A 22,045-nucleotide genomic window follows, 5' to 3' on the forward strand; every position below is an offset into this window, starting at 1 on the left:
GTAGAAAGATTTCTTTGTACAAGAGTTAAAATACATATTAGAACTGAACCATATAAGCTTCAGTTAGGAATATCATTATTCATGATGAGAAACAATTGCAAAAACCTGTTTCATGTTGTGTAAACTCAATCTATAGAATATTGTCTTTTTTTGAGTATATTTGATGCAGAAATTGTATTTTTTTCTTCAGAGATTATTATCTTGTAGGGTGACCTAATTGTGTTTACTTTGTTTTTGTTTTTTTAAATCAGGATATATCAACCCAAGAAAGCAACATATTAGGGGCATTCTGTGATATGAATGTAAGTGTTTATGTTTTTCTTATTCTCAGGTTTATGGAAAATTCAGTTTTTATTCATATAGGTCTTTGAGTTTATTTTTATATTTGGTCAGTATCTTTTCCATATTGGTAATAAAATGAAAATTATTCCTGATGAGTTTAAATTTTTTTTTCCCCCTCAGGATGTAGAAGTACCATTGCATTTGCTTCGTTATGTATGTTTGTTTTGTGGGAAAAATGGCCTTTCTCTCATGAAGGATTGCTTTGAATATGGAACTCCTGAAACTTTGCCATTTCTTATAGCACATGCATTTATTACAGTTGTATCTAATGTAAGTATTGTTTGGAATTGGTTTTAATCTTGGGAATTAATGGCTTTAATAACATGAGTTTTATGTCCAGAAAAACAGGTTTTGAGTGGCTTGCATGCACAGGAATTTTTTTCCTGGGTTATATTTTGAAAAAAATTGGGTACAGAAGCCTTTATAAAAGGTCTTATAATAAAAATGGAATTTGTATAAAGTAACTAATTTAAGTTAAATAAGTAAATTTAGACCTTTACTACTTCTGTGAACAGAAGTCTTATGTTAATTTTACTTTCCTTGCCTGTGATTTTGTACTGGGAAATTTTTGGCATTTTAGACTTTTAGTTCCAAGATTGTTTGCTTAGGGTGCTACTACAGTGTACCTGACTTTCTTCTGTATTATAAGACTTAATAACATTTTTCTGCATTTGTAAAGAAGATAATTATTCTGTGTTGTAAATGTCAGTTACTGTGAAGCACAGTAAGTGTGGAAGCAGAGATACTTTGTTTTATTGAACTTTCTTTTTTTTTGATACTGAGATTTTTACAAAGGGATGGTTTGTGGCAACCTGTGTTGAGCAAATCTATTGATGCCTTTTTTCCAATAAGTGGTTTACTTTATGTCATTCTTGTAATTCTTACAACATTTTAAACTTTTTCATTACTTTTATATTTGTAATGGTGATCAACGATTACAAATCACTAACCATCATAGGATGGTTAGTATTTTTTAACAACAAAGAATTTTAATTAAGGTTTATACATTTTTTTAGGTATATTTTTTCACATTTAATAGACTACAGTATAGTATATACAAAGTTTTATATGTACTGGAAAACTAAAAAATTAGTTTGACTTGCTTTATTGTGACATTAGCTTTATTGTGGTGGTCTAGAACTGAACCTGCAGTATCTCCAATGTGTGCCTGTAATGAAATTCAATACTGTTTCATAGGCATATTCACCATTTGGTTATTTTATGAGAAGTACTTTTTCACGTCGTTTACTTGTTTTAAAAAATCACATTGTCTGCTTTTCCTTACAGATGTGTGAAGATTCCTTATGTTTCGTATGCAAATCCTTTGTCTGACATACATATATATTGCTAATATCTTCTTCCACTCTATGGTTTGCTTTTCATTCCCCTGTGTCTGTTAAGAGCTATTATTCCTCAATCTTAATGGTTTGTAATTTATCAAAGCTTTTTTGTTAGGGTTGTGTTTTCATTTGTGGATGAAAAAGTCTTTTCTCACCCTAAGGTCATGAAGTTATTTTCTGATATTCTGGAAGTTGTATTGTTTTTCTTTCACATTTTGATTACAGCTCGATTGGAGTTGATTTTTGTGTATGGTGTGGGTGGTCAAGATTAATTTTCTTATAGACAAACACTAGTTCTAGCAATTCAACAAAGACCGTCCTTTCTTCTTTGTTTCCCAGTATAATTTTTGTTATAAATTAGGTGTGTTATGGGTCTGGGATCTCTAGCATATTACATTAGTCTCTTTGCATAATCACATCATCTTAATTTCTGGAGCTTTATAATAAGTCTCGCTATCTAGTAAAGCAAATTCTACTTTCCTGTCATTCTTCTTCTATGTTTTTTTGTTTTTTTTAGGTGTAATTGACATATAGCATTATATTAGTTTGAGGTGTAGAATGTAATAATATTTGTATATATTGCAAAATGTTTGCTACAATAAGTAGTTAACATCCAACACCATTCATGGTTAACAAATTTTCTTTTTCTTGTCCTGAGAACTTTTAAGAACTATTCTTACTTTCAAGTATGCAATACAGTATTGTTAATACAGTCACCATGCTGTACATTACATTACCTTACCCTGTCATTCTTAAAGAGTGTTTTGTCTCCTCATGGACCTTTCCATTTGGAATCAACACCTAAGCTCTGCACATAAACATTTTGGGTTGCCATGAATCTATACATCAATTCGGAGAGAACTGTCATCTCTTCAGTATTGAGTCTCCTTATCTGTAAATATGGTAAATGTGTTTTTATTTGCATGTTTTAAATTTCTCTCATAATTTTTTGTGTGGAGGAATTAATGTGCCTTTTTAAAACAATTTTTTTTTATTTTTTTTTATTTTTTAAGTTTATTTTGAGAGAGAACATGCACGTGTGTGGTGGGGGGAGGGACAGAGAGAGAGGGAGACAGAGAATCCCAAGCATGCTCCATGCTGTTAGCACTGAGCCCAATGTGAGCTCGAACTCATGAACTGGGGCTTGAACTCACAAACCAGGAGATGATGACCTGAGCTGAAACCCAGAATCAGACGCTTAACCAACTAAACCACTCAGGCGTCCCTCTTCTGCCCATTTTTAATTGTGTGTGTGTATGTGTGTGTGTGTGTGTGTGTGTGTGTTTTAATATGAAATTTATTGTCAGAGTGGTTTCCATACAACACCCAGTGCTCATCCCAATAGGTGCCCTCCTCAATTCCCAGCACCACACTCCCCTCCCTCCCACCCCCCATCAACCCTCAGTTTATTCTCAGTTTTTAAGAGTCTCTTATGCTTTGGCTGTCTCCCTCTCTAACTTTTTTTTTTAATTTCCCCTCCCCCGTGGTCTTCTATTTAGTTTCTCAGGATCCACATAAGAGTGAAAACATGGTATCTGTCTTTCTCTGTATGACTTATTTCACTTAGCATAACATGTTCCATTTCCATCCACGTTGCTACAAAAGGCCATATTTCATTCTTTCTCATTGCCAAGTAATATTCCATTGTGTATAAAAACCACAATTTCTTTATCCATTCATCAGTTGATGGACATTTAGGCTCTTTCCATAATTTGGCTGTTGTTGAAAGTGCTGCTATAAACATCAGGGTACAAGTGCCCCTACGCATCAGCACTTCTGTATCCCTTGGGTAAATTCCTAGCAGCGCTATTGCTGGGTCCTAGGGTAGATCTGTTTTTAATTTTTTGAGGAACCTCCACACTGTTTTCCAGAGCAGCTGCACCAATTTGCATTCCCACCAACAGTGCAAGAGGGTTCCCGTTTCTCCACATCTTGGCCAGCATCTGTAGTCTCCTGATTTGTTCATTTTAGCCACTCTGACTGGCATGAGGTGGTATCTCTGTGGTTTTGATTTGAATCTCCCTGATGAGTGACGTTGAGCATCTTTTCATGTGCCTGTTGGCCATCCGGATGTCTTCCGTAGAGAAGTGTCTATTCATGTTTTCTGCCTATTTTTTCACTGGATTGTTTTTTGGGTGTGGAGTTTGGTGAGTTCTTTATAGATTTTGGATACTAGACCTTTGTCTGATAGGTCATTTGCAAATATCTTTTCCCATTCCGTTGGTTGCCTTTTAGTTTTGTTGATTGTTTCCTTTGCATTGCAGAAGCTTTTTATCTTCATGAGGTCCCAGTAGTGTGTATGTGTTGAGTTGTATAAGTTCTTTTTTTTTTTTTTTTAAGTTTTTTTATTTTTGAGAGAGACAGAGCGCAAGTGGGGGAGGAGCAGAGAGAGAGAGGGAGACACAGAACACGAAGCAGGCTGCAGCTCTGAGGTGTCAGCATAGAGCCCAATGCAGAGCTTGAACTTGGGAACTGAAAGATCATGACCTGAGCCAAAGATGGATGCTTAACTGACTAAGCCACCCAGGCGCCCCTATAAGTTCTTTACATATTTTGGATATTAACTCTTTTTAATTTAATTTTTTTTAATGTTTATTTTTGAGAGAGACAGAGACAGACCAGAGGAGGGGCAGAGAGAGAGGGAGACACAGAATCTAAAGCAGGCTTCAGGCTCTGACCTGTCAGCACAGAGCCTGATGTGGGGCTCGAACCCACGAACCTTGAGATCATGACCTGAGCTGAAATGCTTAACCCACTGAGCCACCCAGGTGCCCCTGAATATTAACTCTTTATCAGATATGTCATTTGCAGATATCTTTTCCCATTCAGTAAGTTTGCCTTTTTTAGTTCTGTTGATTGTTTCTTTGCTGTACAGCAAAGAAGTTTGATGAAGTTGTAATAGTTTATTTTTGCTTTGGTTTCCTTTGACTCAGGAGACATATCTAGGAAAATTTTGCTATGGCTGATGTCTGAGAAATTACTGCCTGTGGTCTTTTATAGGATTTTTATGGTTTCAGATATCACATGTAGGTCCTTAATCCTTATCTGGTTTATTTTTGTTTATGATGTAAGAAAGTGGTCCGGTTTCATTCCTTTGCATGTAGCTACCCAGTTTTTTCAACACCATTTGTTGAAGAGCTGTTTTTTTCCCAATGTATCTTCATTCCTCGTTTGTCAAAGATTAATTGACCCTATCTATAATCGTGGGTTCATTTCTAGGCTTTCTATCCAATTCCATTGATTTGTGGGTCTCTTTTTGTGCCAGTACTGTATTGTTTTGATTACTACTGCTTTGTAATACAACTTGAAGTCTGGAATTGTGATAACTCCAGATTTGTCTTTCTTTTTCAAGATCGCTTTGGCTATTCGAGGTCTTTTGTGGGTGCATACAAATTTTGGAATTGTTCTAGTTCTGTGAAAAATGCCACTGGTGTTTTGATAGTAATTGTATTAAATGTGTAGATTTCTTTGGGCAGTATGAATCCATGAGCATGGAATGCCTTTCCATTATTTTGTGTTAACTTGAATTTATCTGTGCTTTATAGATTCTGGAGTATAGGTCTTTCACTTCAGGTTAAGTTTATTCCTAGGTGTATTTTATTAATTTTGGTGCAGCTGTAGATGGGATTGTTTCTCTTAATTTTTCTTTCTGCTTCATTATTAGTGTACATAAATGTAGTCAGTTTCTGTACATTGATTTTGTATCTTGCAATTTTATTGAACTCTTGTTCAGTTCTGTTACCTTTTTGTGGAGCCTTTAGGGTTCTGTATATGTAGTATCATGTCATCTGCAAATAGAATTTTACTTCTTCCTTAACCAATTTGGGTACCTTTCTTTTTCTTCTCTGATTACTAGGATTTCTTTCTTTTTCTTTCTGCCTTTCTTTCTGCCTTTCTTTCTTTCTTTCTTTCTTTCTTTCTTTCTTTCTTTCTTTCTTTCTTTCTTTCTTTCTTTCTTTCTTTCTTTCTCTTCCTCCCTCCCTTCCTTTTTTAATGTTTGTTTAGTTTGAGAGAGAGAGAGTATGTGTGTGAGCAGGGAAACGGGGGAGAGAGAGGGGAGAGAGAGAATCTCAGGCCAGCTCTGTGCTGTTAGCACAGAGCCTGATGCTGGACTCAAGAACCTTGAAATCGTGACCTGAGCCGAAATCAAGAGTTGGACGCTTAACCGACTGAGCCACTCAAGCACTCTTGGTTGCTAGGATTTCTACTACTATGTTGAATGAACGTAGTGAAAATGGACATCCTGTCTTGTTTCTGACCTTAGGGGAAAAATTCTCAGTTTTTCACCACTGAGTCTGATGCTGGCTCTGGGCTTGTTTGTTTAATTTCTTTTAAATGTTTTATTTATTTTTGAGAGTAAGAGTACAAGCAGGAACGGGGAAAGGACAGAGAAGGAGAGAGGGGGGAACAGAAGATCTGAAGTGGGCTCTGCACTAACAGCAGCAAGCCCGATGCGGGGCTCCAACTCACAAACTGTGAGATCATGGCCTGGGCTGATGTCGGATGCTCAGCCAACTGAGCCACCCAGGTGCCCTGGCTCTGAGTTTTTCATATAAGACCTTTATTATGTTGATAATATATTCCCTCTAGACCTGCTTTGTTGTAGTTTTTTATTGTGAATGGATGTTGTAATTTTCAATAGAAGCAGAGAAACCATTTAACAATGATACGTTTTTTATCCTTTCTCATTGATTGATTTCATGTGTCAGATTGATTTGTGAGTATTGAACCATCTTGCATCCTGGAAATAAATCACACTTGATTGCAGTGTATGATTTTTTTATTGTATTATTTATTTGGTTTGACAATACTTTTGAGGACTTTTGCATCTATATTCATGAGGGAGATTGGCCTATAATTCTCTTTTTTTGGTGGTGTCTTTGTCTGGTTTTGGTATCAGGGTGATATTGGCGTCATAGAATGTGTTTGGAGATTTTCCTCCCGCTTGTATTTTTTGGAATAGTTCCAGAAGAATAGGTATTAACTCTTATTTAAATGTTTCATAGAATTCATTTGTGAAGCCATCTGGTCATGGACTTTTGATTTTGGGAAGTTTTTTGATTACTCATTCACTTCATTGTTGGTATATGGTCTTTTAAAATTTTCTGTTTATTCCTTCTTTAGTTTTATACAAACTGTACAAATACAGTTGTTTGTATTTCTGTAACATTGTTATTTCTCTTCTTTTATTAGTGATTTTTTTTCTTTGAGTTTTCTCTCTCTTTTTTTTACAAGTCTCCCTAGGGGTTTATTAATTTTGTTGATCTTCTCTAGGAACCAGCTCCTGGTTTCATTTCATTGATCTGTTCTATTGCTTTTTTATTTTTTTTTTTTATTTTTTTTTTTTCAACGTTTTTTATTTATTTTTGGGACAGAGAGAGACAGAGCATGAACGGGGGAGGGGCAGAGAGAGAGGGAGACACAGAGTCGGAAACAGGCTCCAGGCTCCGAGCCATCAGCCCAGAGCCTGACGCGGGGCTCGAACTCACGGACCGCGAGATCGTGACCTGGCTGAAGTCGGACGCTTAACCGACTGCGCCACCCAGGCGCCCCTATTGCTTTTTTAAATTTGTGTATCCTTTATTTCTGCTCTGATCTTTATTATTTCCTTTTTTTTTTTGGCTGGGTTTAAGTTTTGTCTGTTTTTCTAGTTTCTTTAGGTGTAAAGTTAGGTTGTTTGAGATTAGTCATTCTTCTTGAGGTAGGCCTGTATTGTTATATACTTTCCTCTTACTTTATTTTATTTTAAAATATTTTGTTTTTAAGTAATCTCTATACCCAACGTGGGGTTTGAATTCACAACCCAGAACTCAGCAGTCGCATGCTCCACCAACTGAGCCAGCCAGCTGCCCTTCTATACTTCCCTCATAGAACCATTTTTGCTGCATCTTCAAGATTTTGTTGTGTTTTCATTTTCATTTGTTTCTGTGTAATTTATGATCTCTTTTGTTATTTTTTGGTTTACCTGTTATTTAGTAGCGTGTTATTTAAACTCCTTCTATTTGTGATCTTTGCAGATTTTTTCTTGTGGTTGATTTCTGTTTTCATAGCATTGTTGTTAGAAAAGATGCGTGGTATGACTTTGATTATTTTGAATTTGTTGAGATTTTTTTTGGCCTAATGTGTGATCTGTTTTGGAGAATGTTCCATGTGCCCTTATAAATAGTGTTCATTCTGTATTAGGGTGGAATGTTCTGAATTTGTCTATTAAGTCCATGTCCAGTTTGTCATTCATTGCCACTGTTTGCTTGTTTATTTTGGATGATCTATTTATTGATGTAAGTAAGGGGTTGTCAAAGTCCCCTACTATTATTACTGTCAGTTGTTTCCTTTGTTATTAACTGTTTTATGTATTTGGGTGCTTTCAGGTTGGGTGCATAAATATTTACAATTGTTATATCCTCTTGTTGAATTGTCCCCCTTATTATTATATAGTGTCTTGGTCTCTCATTATAGTCTTTGTTTTAAAGTCTTATTTTGCTGAGTATTCTACCTCAGCTTTCTTTTGACATCCATTTGCATGATAAATGTTTCTCCATCCTCTCACTTTTAATCTCCAGGTGTCTTTCAGTGTGAAATGAATCTCTTATAGTCTGTATATAGATGGGTCTTTTATTTTTTTGGTCTATTTCATCAGTTTGGTCTTTTGATTGGAGTGTTTAATCCATTTACATTCAAAGTAATTAATGATTAGCTGAACTGAAGCTTTCAGGTTTGGCCAATTTATCTATATATATGTACCAACATATTCTCAAACAAGACATCTAAATTATTAGATAAATATTCTTTTTATAGTAATTCCACACCTCTGTCCATTTTGCATACAGGTCACCTGCACTAATTTATGACATTCTTCATACTCTTGAGACTCTCCATAGGGGTTCACTAATGACAGTCCAGGTGTGAGGAATAAAACTTGGTTTCCCTGCTAAAAACAAAAAACAAAAAACAAAAAAAACCAAAGTAATTATTGATAGGTATGTATTTATTGCCATTTTGTTACTTGTTTTGTGGTTTCTGTAGATTATTTCTTTCTAAAAATTTTTTTTCTTTTGAGAGAGAGACAGAGTACATGGCGGTGGGGAGGTGCAGAGGAGAAGGAGACAGAATCTGAAACAGGCTTCAGGCTCTGAGCTGTCAGCACAGAGCCTGACGCAGGGCTTGAACCTGTGAACGATGAAATTATGACCCGAGCTGAAGTTGGACACTTAACCATCTGAGCCACCCAGACACCCCTCTCTAGATTTTTTCTGATCCTTTCTTCCCTTGTGCTCTTTTCTGGTTTGTTGGCTTTAGTGATATACCTGGATTCCTTTTACTTTATTGTTTACATATTTACTACTGGTTTTTGATTTGTGGTTCCCATTAAGTTTGTATGTAACATCTGTGTATAGCAATCTATAAGTTAATGGTCACTTAAATTTATTTTTTTAGAGAGACAGTGTGCACATGTGCAAGTAGGGGTGGGGCAGAGGGAGAGGGAGAGAGAGAATCTTAAGCAAGCTCCACACCCACTGTGGAGCCTGACACAGGGCTTGATCTCACAACTGTGAGATCATGACCTGAGCTGAAATCAAGAGTCAGACACTTCACTGAGCCACCAGGTGCCCCAAGTTTATTTTTTTAATGGTTTTATTATTATTACTTTTTTAAATTTTAGGTTCCCAGTCTAGTTAACATACGTTATTCTATTAGTTTCTGCTTAAGTTTAAATCCATTTTTACTCTTCTCTCAACGTTTTAGGTGTATGATGTAATATTTTCCATCCTTTTATTTTATGAATCCCTTGACCAGTTTTTATGGAAATACTTATTTTTATTGCTTTTGTGTTTGTTTGTTTTTGTTTTTACTTTTCATCTTCTCACAGTCTTTCCTTGTTACTCCAAGAGCCCCCTTTCTTGTAGATCTGGTTTAATGGTCATAAAACCCTTTACTTTTTCTTAGAGAAACTATCTCTCCTATTCTGAATAGCAGAGCACTTTGAATATATCATGTCACTCCTTTCCTGTCTACAAAGTTTCTCCTGAAAAATCTGGTGATAACCTTATGGGTTTCCCTTGTATGTAACTGTCTTTTGCTAGTTTAAACATTTTTTCTTTATTGCTACTTTCTGCCATTTTAATTAATATGTGTCTTGGTGTGGACATCTTTAGGTTGAATTTTGGGGGGAATTTGTGCCTCTTGGATTTGGATATCTGTTTCCTTCCCCAGATTAGGGAATTTTGCAGTTATTATTTTTTAAATGAGTTTTCTGCCCCTCCCATTGCTCTTTATTCTTCTGAGATCCCTATAATTCAAATGCTATTAACACTTAATGGAGTCACTGTGTTCCCTAAGTCTATTTAGTTTTCATAATTTTCTTTCCTCTTTTTTGCTCAGCTTAGTTACTTCCCATTACTGTCTTCCAGGTCATTAATTCATTCCTCTGCTTCCTCTAGCCTGGTGTTTATTCCATCAAATGTATTTTTAATTTAATGTAATTTAATCTTGATCTCTTGATTGGTTCTTTTTTATCTCTGTGTTAAGGATGTCACTGATATCCTCCACTCTTTTCTCAAGTCCAGTGAGTATCTTTATGATCATTACTTTAAGTTCTGTATCAGGCATATTTCTTAAGTCTGTTTCACTTTGGTCTTTCTGTGGTTTGGTCCTGTTATTACATTTGGGAGATATTTCTGTCTCTTCATTTTGTCTCATCTCTTGTATCTGTTTTTCTGTGTTATCAATGTCAGTTCTTTCTCTTGCTCTTCATGATAACAGCCTTATGAAGAAGAGGTCTTGTAGTGCTTTGCAGTGCTGTGCAGTTCAGAGTCCCCTATTCTCCAGGGCCTGGTCCTTTTACGTGTGTGTCCTATATGTGTTGCATGTGCTCTCCTATTGTGTCTTGGTCTCTTTTTCCTTCAGTACAGTTATCTGCAGATGCTGTCTTTGTGTATTGTGGTGATGTTTGGTCCTCAATAGGGGCTGGGCACATTTTAATAAAGTGTGGGAAATGACATTTGCCCCTGCAGCCACCTCTTGAACTGAGGTTCTGCAAAACGGGCAGCTGATTGGGAGATGTGTTGGCCAGATACATGCACTGGTATGTTGGGGTAGAGGCCTACAGCACTGGGACTAAGGGAATGTGATGGGGAAGGGTGGGTCTAGCAACATGTGGGGTGTGGGGTGGTGGTAGGCAGCTTGGTGCAAGTAAGTTAGGTAATGATTGTTGGCCCCGTTTCAGGTTTCTGCAGCTGCCTGTATGCTGGGTGGTGGGGGGAGGGAAATGGTGCTTGCCAGCTCCTCTGTTCCTGGAGGGGTCTCCTTGTGGTGACTGTCTCTCTGACCATGCTCCAAGATGAGCAGATCACTCCCACTCCTGTCTGTTTCCAGTGTCTTTCAAATTTCTAGTTTTGTGCTGTATCTGCAGGGCTATTTGTTGTGCTGTGTCTTTAAGGGTGGGGACTTTACTTCCTAATGCCATTTGGGCTCTCCTTTAGCTGAGCCCATTGAGTTTTAAAATTCCAGGCATTAAGTTACCCTGGTTTTAAGAACCCCCAAAATTCAGCCTCTCTTCCTTTCAGAGGCAAATGTGTGAAAGTTTTTTGTCCTTCTCTGTGCTGACTCCTTCCCCAGTATGGTTAGCTCGAAGACTATGTCTTTGCCCTTCCTGGTCTCTTCCCTACCTTGAGTTGTGGAGTTTGTTCTCCCAGTGTTTGGTTGTTTTCTGGGTTATATATGCTGTGTTATCTAGTTGTATCTGTGAGGCTGTATGATCTTAGAGTCCTCCTACTCCATCATCTTCCCAGACTTCTCCAAGGTGTTACATGTCTTTATTAGATTTTTTTGTAGACATAAATTTTTTTGATACTTAAGGAGAATATTTTAAAAAAAAATTTTTTTTTTCCAACGTTTTTTATTTACTTTTGGGACAGAGAGAGACAGAGCATGAACGGGGGAGGGGCAGAGAGAGAGGGAGACACAGAGTCGGAAACAGGCTCCAGGCTCCGAGCCATCAGCCCAGAGCCTGACGCGGGGCTCGAACTCACGGACCGCGAGATCGTGACCTGGCTGAAGTCGGACGCTTAACCGACTGCGCCACCCAGGCGCCCCTTAAGGAGAATATTTTTGAAAAAAACTTTATTTAGTATTTGTTCCTGGTAATTCAGAAAACATATGCTTATATATAATGTGGGTTGTGTATGTACATGTATGTATGTGTGTATATTAATTACTTGTATTAACTTTCTATGCAGCATTCTTGACAAACCATTTAATTCTAAAAACACTTACTGAAAGTTGTTTTGGATTGTTCTGTTCACATAATCATATAATCTCAGAGTAATAATATTATTTTTAATTGAACTATAATTGACATACAACGTAACATTAGTTTTTAGGTGTACAGTATAGTGATTTGACAAGTCCATATATTACGCTATGCTCACCACAAGTATAGCTACCATCTGTCGCCGTACAATGCCGTATAATATCATTGACTATATTCCCTATGCTGTTCCTTTTATCCTTGTGACTAACTCATTCTGTAAGTGGAAGCCTGTATATACCACTCCTCTTAACCTATTTTACCCACCCTCCCACACTCTCCCCTCTGGTAACCATCATTTCTCTGTATTTATGGGTCTGTTCCTGATTTTTATTAGTTGGTTTACTTTGATATTTAGATTTCACATGTAAGTGAAATCATAAGATATTTTTGTTTTTCTGTCTTCTATCATTTAGCATAAAATGTTCTAGGTCCATTCATGTTATTTATGGGAAGATCTCATTATTTTTTGTTGCTGAGTAATATTTCATGGTATGTGCATGTATATGTGTGTATAATTCTTTGAGGAACCTCTATACTGTTTTCCATGGTGGCTGCACCAATTTACATTCCCACCAACAATGCATGACGTTTCATCTTTTTCCGCATTGTCACAAATGTTATTTCTTATCTTTTTGATTCTAGCTGTTCTGACAAGTATAAGGTGATAACTCATCGTGGTTTTGATTTGCATTTCCCTGATGAGTAGTGATGTTGAGCATCTTTTCGTGTGGCTATTGGCCATCTGTAGGTCTTCTTTGGAGAAATGCCTGTTCGGATCCTTAGCCCATTTAAAAAAATTTTTTTTTTTAATTTAGATTTTATTTTTGAGAGAGAAAGAGTGAGTGGGGTAGGGGCAGAGAGAGAAGGAGTCACAGAATCCAAAGCAGGCTCCAGGCTCTGAATTGTCAGCATAGAGTCCGACATGGGGCTCGAACTCATGAACCATGAGATCATGACCTGAGCCAAAGTTGGACACTCAACTGACTGAGCCACCCAGGTGCCCCCTTTGCCCATTTTTAATCAGATTATTTTTTGTGTTGTATGAGCTATTTAGATATTTTGGACTTTAACCCTTTATCAGGTATATCATATACAAATGTCTTCTTCCATTCAGTAGGTTGCACTTTAGTTTTGTGAATTGTTTCCTTCACTTTGTAGAAGCTTCTTATTTTCATATAATGACAGCAGTTTATTTTTCCTATCGTGTTTTTTTTTTTTTTTTGCCTGAGGAAACATATCCAGAAAAATGTTGCTGAGAACAGTGTTCAGGAGATTACTGCCTATGTTTTCTTTTTCGGAGCTTTATGGTTTCAGGTCTCACATTTAGGTCTTTAACCTATTTTGAATTTATTTTTGTGTATGGTGTAAGGAAGTGGCCCAATTTCATTCTTTTGCATATAGCCGTCAGTTTCCCCATTACCATTTATTGAAGGGACTTTTCCTCATTGTATGTTTTTGCTTCTTTTGCTGTGGATTAATTGACCATATAAGTGTGGGTATTTTTCTGGGTTCTCAATTCTGTTCCATTGATTTATGTGTGTATTTTTGTTCCAGTGTCATACTGTTTTGATTGCTACACTTTGTAATGTATTTTAATATCTGGGATTGTGACACCTCTAGCTTTGTTATTCTTTTTTAAGGTTTCTTTGCCTATTTGGGGTCTTTTGTGGTTCTATACAAATTTTGGAATTATTTATTATTGTTCTGTGAAAAATGTAGCTGTTCTTTTAGTATAACAGCATCTGTGGATTGCCTATGAACATTTCAACAATATTCATTCTTCCTACCTGTGAGCATGGAATATCTTTTTATTTGTGTCATTTCAATTTTTTTGTCATTGGTTTTTTTTGTTTTTAATTTCTAAAAAATGTTTCGTGAGAGAGAGAGAGAGCGTGAACAGCATACAGAGAGAGAGAAGGAGACACTGAATCTGAAGCAGTCTCCAGGCACTGAGCTGTCAGCACAGAACCCACTGTGGGGCTTGAACCCATGAACTGTGAGATTGTGACCTGAGCAAAGTTAGATGCTAAACTGACTGAGCCACTCAGATGCCCCGTCATCAGTGTTTTGTAGTTTTCAGAGTAAAGGTCTTTTAGCCCCTTGGTTAAGTTTATTCCTAGGTATTTTATTGTTTTTGGTGCAATTGTAAATCAAATTTTTTGTTTATTTTTCTTCTATTTTGTTAAGTTAGTCTTAGTTTTAATTCTTCCGTTTTAGTCTTAGGACTTTTATTTACTTTCTTAACTTTTGTACTATCCAGGACCTTCAGGTTAATTTGAATTAAAGACATTCATGATTGCTCCTAGTTTTAGAAGGAATTTTTATTTTTATTTATTATTATTTTTTTTGAGAACGAGAGCACAAGCAGGGGACAGGCAGAGGAAGAGGGAGAGAGAGAGAGAGAATCTTTTTTTTTTTTTTTAATTTTAATTCTCAAGTTAGTTAACATACAGTTTAGTCTTGGCTTCAGGAGTAGAACCCAGTGATTCATCTCTTATATCTGACACTCAGTGCTTCATCTTACCCCTGTGTTCATCCGTTAGGTTTCTCAAATTCCACATGGGTGAGATCATGATATCTGTCTTTCTTTGACTTATTTTGCTCAGCATAATACCCTCCATTTCCATCCACATTGTTGCAAATGGCAAGATTTCATTCTTTTTGCATTGCTGAGTAGTATTCCATTGTATATATACCACATCTTCTTAATTGGGCATTTGGGCTCTTTCCATAATTGCCTATTGTCGATAGCACTTGTGTAAACATTGAGGTGCATGTGCCCCTTCGAATCAGCATTTTTGTATCCTTTGGTTAAATTCCTAGTAGTGCAATTGCTGGGTTGTAGGGTAGTTCTATCATTAATTTTTTGAGGAACCTCCACACTGTTTTCCAGAGTGATTGCACCAGTTTGCATTCCCACCAACAGTGCAGTAAGGTTACCCCTTCTCCACTTCCTCGCCAACATCTGTTGTGTCCTGAGTTATTAATTTTAGCCATTGTGACCTGTGTAAGGTGGCAACTCATTTGTGGTTTTGATTTGTATTTCCATGGTGATGAGCGATGTTGAGCATCTTTTCATGTATCTGTTTGCCATCTTGATGTCTTCTTTGGAAAATTGTCTATTCATGTCTTCTGCCCATTTTTTCACTGGATTATTTGTTTTTTGGGTGTTGAGTTTGGTTAGTTCTTTATAAATTTTGGATACTGACCTTTTATCCGATATGTTATTTGTAAACATCTTCTCCCATTCCATCAGTTGCCTTTTAGTTGTGTTGATTGGTTCTTTTGCTGTGCAGAAGCTTTTTATCTTGATGAGGTCCCAGTAGTTCATTTTTGCTTTTATTTCTCTTCGGGAGAGAGAGAATCTTAAGCAGGCTCCGTGCTGAACTTGGAGACTGATACAGGCTTGATCTCACAACTATGAATTCATGACCTGAGCTGAAATCAAGAGTCAGACGCTTAACTGACTGAGCCCCCCAGGTGCCCCTAGATGGAAAAATTTTAACCTTTTACCATCAGTATAGCATTTAGTATGGAACTGACATAATGGTCTTTGATTAGAGTGGAGTCATATATTCTGTATTTTCAAATTTGTTTTTGATTTGTGTCCCTTGACTTTGCTAAGGCTTAGTATTATAGCTTGTTGTTAGATAATTTGCTTAGGATTTTTGTTTTTATGCTACTTGAACCATTATTAGAATAAAGTTCTAAGGTAAGCATATTTAGAAATGGTTTGGAATATCATGGAGACAAAAGAAAATAAATTATAATTTATTATATCTTAGATTGGGGTATCTACAGTAAGAGCTTAAATGTTATAATCATTATGTGCGACTATAAAATGTATTTCCCATAGATGGATATTGACAAGAAGGAAGGATGGATTTTCTGTTAAAAGCTAAGATAGTTTATTAGAAAGCTAATTTATTTATTAAAATAATTTTTTAACGTTTATTTATTTTTGAGAGACAGAGAGGGACAGAGTGCAAGCAGGGGATGGACAGAGGGAGAGGGAGACACAGAATCTGAAGCAGGCTTCAGGCTCTGAGCTGTTAGCACAGGGCCCGATGTAGGGCTCAAACTAAAAAACTGTGACATCATGACCTGAGCCACCCAGGCACCCCTAGAAAGCTAACTTTGTGCTATTGTATTTAGGTTGCTGTCATACAAAGAGGCATATAGTACCATGTAGTAAGATGAAATTACTTGGGTAGGTAGGTGATTCTCCCTAGAAAAAGGTTATGGTCTTTAGGATGATTTTATGTATATCTGTAACAAATATATATAGGTTACTTACCTAATATGTGTGTAATCCTGTTTCTTAGTTTATTGTTTTCAAAATATATAAAATATATGTAGTTTTAGCATCAGCAAAATACTAAATGCTCTTGTTTGTAATTAATTACAGTGACATGTATTTCACATATTCTTTATAGATTAATGTCATATTTATGTTTCTTTATAGATTAGAATATGGCTACATATCCCTGCTGTCATGCAGCACATTATCCCTTTTAGGACCTATGTTATTAGGTAAGTTTATAAAATCTTTTTCCCTTCATTACCAATATGATATGTTTAAATGGTTTATAACATAGTGTAGATTTATATTGTTTTAAAGTCCCTTGTATTCACATCCTTTAGAGAAAATTGACAGTTTAGTGTATAATATTTTTAATGCTCATGTAGGCTTCTATTTAATGTTTACACTTAAGCAATTTATGTTGGACCTTTTTTTTCTTTTTTCAAAGATTTAAAAAATTTTAAGTATTATCTACACTCAGCATGGGACTTGAACTCAAAACCCTGAGCGAACCAGTCTCCCCTGGACCTTTTATTTTCTTATACATGAAATATAAGGAGTTTAACAGTGGTTACATGGTATTCCACAGTATGCAGTCAACAAAGATACACGAAGTATTATGTTCTAGGCTTTGGGAATATAGCAGAGAAGAAAGGACTTCTCTTTTTGTGGTGTCTGTACCAAGTAAATAAGTAGATGGTAATATTTCATCAGAAAGTCATGATAATTACAGAGTAAAGGAGGAGCAAAGGTGGATTGAGAGTTCTAGAGCGTGGGTCACAATTTTAAACAGGGGCTTAAAGAAGGTCTCCTTGAGAAGAGATGACATTTGAATTTAAGTCCCAGCCTCAGAAGGAACACTAAGAGGATGGAGAACAAAATGTATTGATTAGAGTTGGAGTGTGAACTTTTGGGAGTTCTAAGATTGTGCTTCTTGGTAATATTTATTATACTTTCTACTTTTTCTCATTTTATTTGCAAAAATTTGAGTACCTATTTTCCTTATATTCGAGTTTTTGGAGAAAGTATCAAAAAAAGAATCTGATAGTGATGAATCCTTTGTCAGGTAATGTGATAGAGAGGAAATGTGAGGTCTTTCTGAAAGATGGCATTTGAAGATCATGAATCCGCTAATCAGGTGATATTTGGAAGAATGTATTCCCGGTAGAAGGAACATAGGGAAGTTAGCTTTGAAGTTGGAAAGAATATGACATTCAAGAAAGTAGAAGCAGACTGGTGTGGAACATAGTGTGTAAGGGAGGAGTAGTTATGATAAGAAGTTGGATAAGCAAGGGCAGGTTGTACAGGACCTTAAAGCTATTATGAAGAGTTTGGATTTAATTTTAACAATGGGAATCTATTGCTAAATCTAGGGTTTTAAGCAGGTGAGTTGTGATTATTTTTAGAAGATCACTTTGGCTTTTAAGTGGATCATAAATTATAAGTTGTTGGGGTAGAAGCTAGGAGACAAATTGAAAGGTTAATGCAGTAGTCTTGGAATTAAATGATGTTTATAAGGATTGTTTATGGTGATTTTGAAAATTGAATGGATGTAAGTGAAAATAAAATGGACAGGATTGGTGATTCTGGAATTTAAAGGGGTAAGCATCCTGGATGACACATAAACCTCCCCCCCTCAATTTCTCTTTTGTGCTGTGGGCATCATTCACTGAGATGTGAAGAACTGAGAGAACTTGAAGACTTAATTTCAAGATGCCTGCGGGACTTTTAAGTGGCACTGGTGAACTGAGAGCATACATGTATAATTAAGAACAGTATTGTTGGAGAACAAACAGAGGGTTACAGGAGGGGTTGTGGGAGGAGGGATGGGCTAAATGGGTAAGGGGCATTAAGGAATCTACTCCTGAAATCATTGTTACACTATATGCTAACTAACTTGGATATAAATTAAAAAAAAAACAACAAAAGTATTGTTAATTGAGTTATCAGCATAAAGACCTCAGTTATTCAATACCTCCTGGGAGTGAATGAGGTCATCTGGGGGAGAGAATCTAGAAAAGAATAGAAGTGTGTTGAGGTACCTGGTTGTTCCATTTGGTTAAGCATCTAAGTCTTGGTGTCAGCTCAGGTCATGATCTCACAATTTGTGGGATCAAACCCCAAGTTGGGCTCCTTGCTGACAGTGCAGAGCCTGCTTGGGATTCTCTCTCTCTTTGTCTCTCTATCCGTTCCCCAACCCCCCCCCCCCCCCATTCTCTCTCTTTCTCCCTTCTTCTCAAAATAAATAAATAAACTTTAAAAAAAAGTGTGTGAGGATGGGGCCTTTGTATCAGTTTGCTTTTGCTGTGTAAGAAAACAACACCCAAATCTTAATGGCTTAAAATAACAACCATTTATTATTTCTCACAGTTCTCAGGCTGAGTAATTCTTTTGATCTGGGTTGACTTGGCTGGAACTGCATGTTTTAAGAATATCACCTCACTTATGTATTCTCTGGTTGCCCGCTGATTGTTGCTGGAAGTGGAGGGGAGTTCATATTCATCTTGCAGTTGGGGCATTGGCTGTGTGTCTTTCATCCAGCAGGCTAACCTAGGTTCCGTTTTTTTGGTGATGGAAAAGTTAGAGGTCAAGCACAGACTTTCCAAGCTTCTGTTTATGCCACATCTCTTAATGTTCCATTTATCAAAGCAACTTGCATTGCAAAGCTCGGATTCAAGGGAGAATGTAGATGAAATAGGGAGAATCTAGAGAAAGAAGGTGATACCTCTTTTATTTTTTTTAATGTTTATTTAGAGAGAGTGTGAGGGAGGGAGTAGCAGAGAGAGGGAGAGAAAGGGAGAATCCCAAGGAGACTCTGTGTTGTCAGCACAGAGCCTGACATGGGGCTCGATCCCACAAACAGATCATGACCTGAGCTGAAACCAAGAGTCGGACGCTTAACTGACTGAGCCCCCCAGGCCCCCCCAAATAGATGATACCTCTTGATAGGAAGGGTGGCAACATTGCATTGCAAAGGCCTCTGTGTAAAGTGATGGGAATAGTTGGGGCCATTTTGCAATCCATTACAAACCCCGAGGAGCACTAATGTTGAAGGTTGGATAGGGAAGGAAGAACCAGCAAATAGAATAGGTAGGACCTGAGGAAAACCAGTGGTTTGTGATATCTGGAAGCCAAATAAGAATAATGTTTAAAATGTACTTACTTTGAAGAATTTTGGCTGTGTGGGGAGTAGATATACGATTTTATATGAAAGTAGGTGAAATTTACTAAAATAGGACCTGTATACATGATAGATATGAGAGATTAATAAAGCTTTATCAGAGGTGCAGAATCCGATGTTAAATATCTTGGCTCTTGGTAGTTTCTGATTCAAGTTGGACTCTGCAAAGAACATGCTACTTCAGGTCACAGTCTTTGAAGCAGCACTTAGAAATAATTTAAATTGGGAATGTTAATCTCAGGATGCCAGGTTCTACTTTATTAAACATTTTAGAGGTATGGAACAAAGGAATATTACTGAATTTTTGAAGGGTCTTTAGGAATATTTTACAGGTTTTTATGTATGTTTTATTTTGAATCACTTAAGGTATTTATGCAAGCTCTCTGATCAGGAGTTAAGACAGAGTGCGGCTCGCAACATGGCTGACTTAATGTGGAGCACAGTGAAAGAACCATTGGATACAACATTATGCTTTGATAAAGAAAGTTTAGATCTTGCATTTAAGTACTTTATGTCACCAACTCTGACTATGAGGTTGGCTGGACTAAGTCAGATAACGGTAAGCTATATTTGTTCATTTTGGGTCATTTTTTATTTGCCTTCTGCACTTCACCATCATCATCATTATCCCTACTATTTGTGGAGCACTTATATGAGGCATTGTGCTTGTTATTTTATATAGATTACTTTGTATGGTCTATATAAATAATTTTAGTATTTTCCCTATTTTAAATATGATGAAACTGAAGCTTAGAATTACAAGGATTTATACTTTAGGTCATCTTTCTTTTCTTTCTTTCCTTTCTTTTTTTTCTTTCATTTTCCACGCAAAAGCCAGAGATAATTAGGCCATAGACCATATTTGATTAACAGATTTTGTTTGAATTGGACGGTAGCAAATAATGTTGTAAATAGAGAGAAATATATATTATTGACTTGGGGATGAGATGGGGAGGAAGACCTGATACCATGAGTCTGTATTCTTGCATACTAACAATTTGCTAGAGCTCAGTAGTTAGCTGAATCCTTTAGAGTGACTATGCTTTTTCAGATTTACCAAGGTTTCCATGAGCTTTACTCCTTTGTATTTCCTGCCTGTTTTATTCTGAAGTAACCACATTTACCTATGTATTAGGCTTCGTAAATGTAGAAAATACTTATTGACATTTTTTCTAAATTAAATCTTAAATGTATTTATTGAGGGAGCCTTCCTGACATTTTATGTCTGTAGTGACATATTACTTGCTGCCTAGCATTAGATTTTTTAAGTTTTTCCCCTATTTAGTTTTGTTCTCTCATTTTCTCTCATGTACTTAGTGGAATAAAGCACGAGTATTGTAGAATGAAATTTTTTACTATTTTAATATGATAAAGGAAATAACCAGATTAATTAGTGTGTGTGAGAATCTTATGTTTTATAATTGTGATTTGGTTATTGACTGATTTATATATGACCATGTTTCTTGGCAGTTGGTAACATACTAGAAAAATTTTTTAAAAAATCTTTAAATTTCTTTTCTCTAATTATAGAATCAACTTCATACCTTCAATGATGTATGCAATAATGAATCCTTGGTATCAGACACAGAAACGTAAGTAGGAACGTCAGTTTATATATAAGTATATTAACTTACTGTGCAGCTGCTTATATGGTATATATAATTGTGACTTTATTAGTTTGGAAGTGTTTGGTAGGAATTCTTTGCCTTGTGACTTGATTAATAAGTTTTCGGAACAATATATTGAAACAATTCTCTTTTTTAAAAGGATATACCAACACATAGTTTTAGTGTCACAAAATGCAAAGGTGTACTATTTATAAAGGAAAATTTAGTAATAAAGAATATGGGGGGGGCACCTGGGTGGCTCAGTCGGTTAAGCATCTGACTCTTAATTTTGGCTCAGGTCATGTTCTTACAGTTGTGACATTGAGCCCCACATTGGGCTCTGTGCTGACAGTGTGGAGCCTGCTTGGGATTCTTTCTCTCCTTCTCTCTCTCCCTCTCCCCTGCTCATGGTTGGCCTCTCTCTCAAAATAAATAAATAAACATTAAAAAAAATAGAATATGGTACTGATAGTTTTCAGAAAGCACACTTGATGCAGATAAAGAAAAGACCTCATTCAACACATTTTATGAGGAAAAACCAAGTTAATGATGCTCATGTGTGAAAAGAAGTAGTTGTTACAGCTTAGTGCTTTTCAGTATCTTAGAAATATTTATTTATTCCAATATCCCATTTAGGTGTTTGTCCAGTATACAAATCCATTTTAAAATCTCAATTGAGTGGTAATATCTTTTGCTTGAAAATACCTGTATAGTTTTTTGTTTGTTTGTTTTTGTTTTTTTAATGTTTGTTTATTTTTGAGAGAGGGAGAGAGAGAGAGAAGGGCAGAGAGGGAAACACAGAATCTGAATCAGGGTTCAGGCTCTGAGCTGCCAACACAGAGCCCAGTGCAGGGCTTGAACTTAGAAACTATGAGATCGTGACCTGAGCTGAAGTCGGACCAACTGAGCCTGCCAGGTGTCCCGACCTGTATAGTTCTAAGGTGTTAGAAAAGTCATAATTAT

At 36.4% G+C, this 22,045-nt stretch overlaps 1 protein-coding gene across 6 annotated transcripts in view; it reads left to right on the forward strand.

Annotated features, from left to right (window-relative positions):
- USP34 (ubiquitin specific peptidase 34) overlaps nt 1-22,045 on the forward strand; it is a 253,091-nt gene that overhangs the window by 64,321 nt on the left and 166,725 nt on the right. For all 6 annotated transcript variants that reach the window (XM_058683992.1, XM_058683996.1, XM_058683993.1 and 3 more), the window contains exons 4-8: nt 252-302; nt 463-612; nt 16,457-16,524; nt 19,842-20,034; nt 21,006-21,067. In XM_058683992.1, coding sequence (XP_058539975.1) covers nt 252-302; nt 463-612; nt 16,457-16,524; nt 19,842-20,034; nt 21,006-21,067 — 524 coding nt within the window. The remainder of the gene's footprint in view (nt 1-251; nt 303-462; nt 613-16,456; nt 16,525-19,841; nt 20,035-21,005; nt 21,068-22,045) is intronic.

Source organism: Neofelis nebulosa, chromosome 9, assembly GCF_028018385.1.
Source record: "Neofelis nebulosa isolate mNeoNeb1 chromosome 9, mNeoNeb1.pri, whole genome shotgun sequence".
Taxonomy (NCBI): Eukaryota; Metazoa; Chordata; class Mammalia; order Carnivora; family Felidae; genus Neofelis; species Neofelis nebulosa.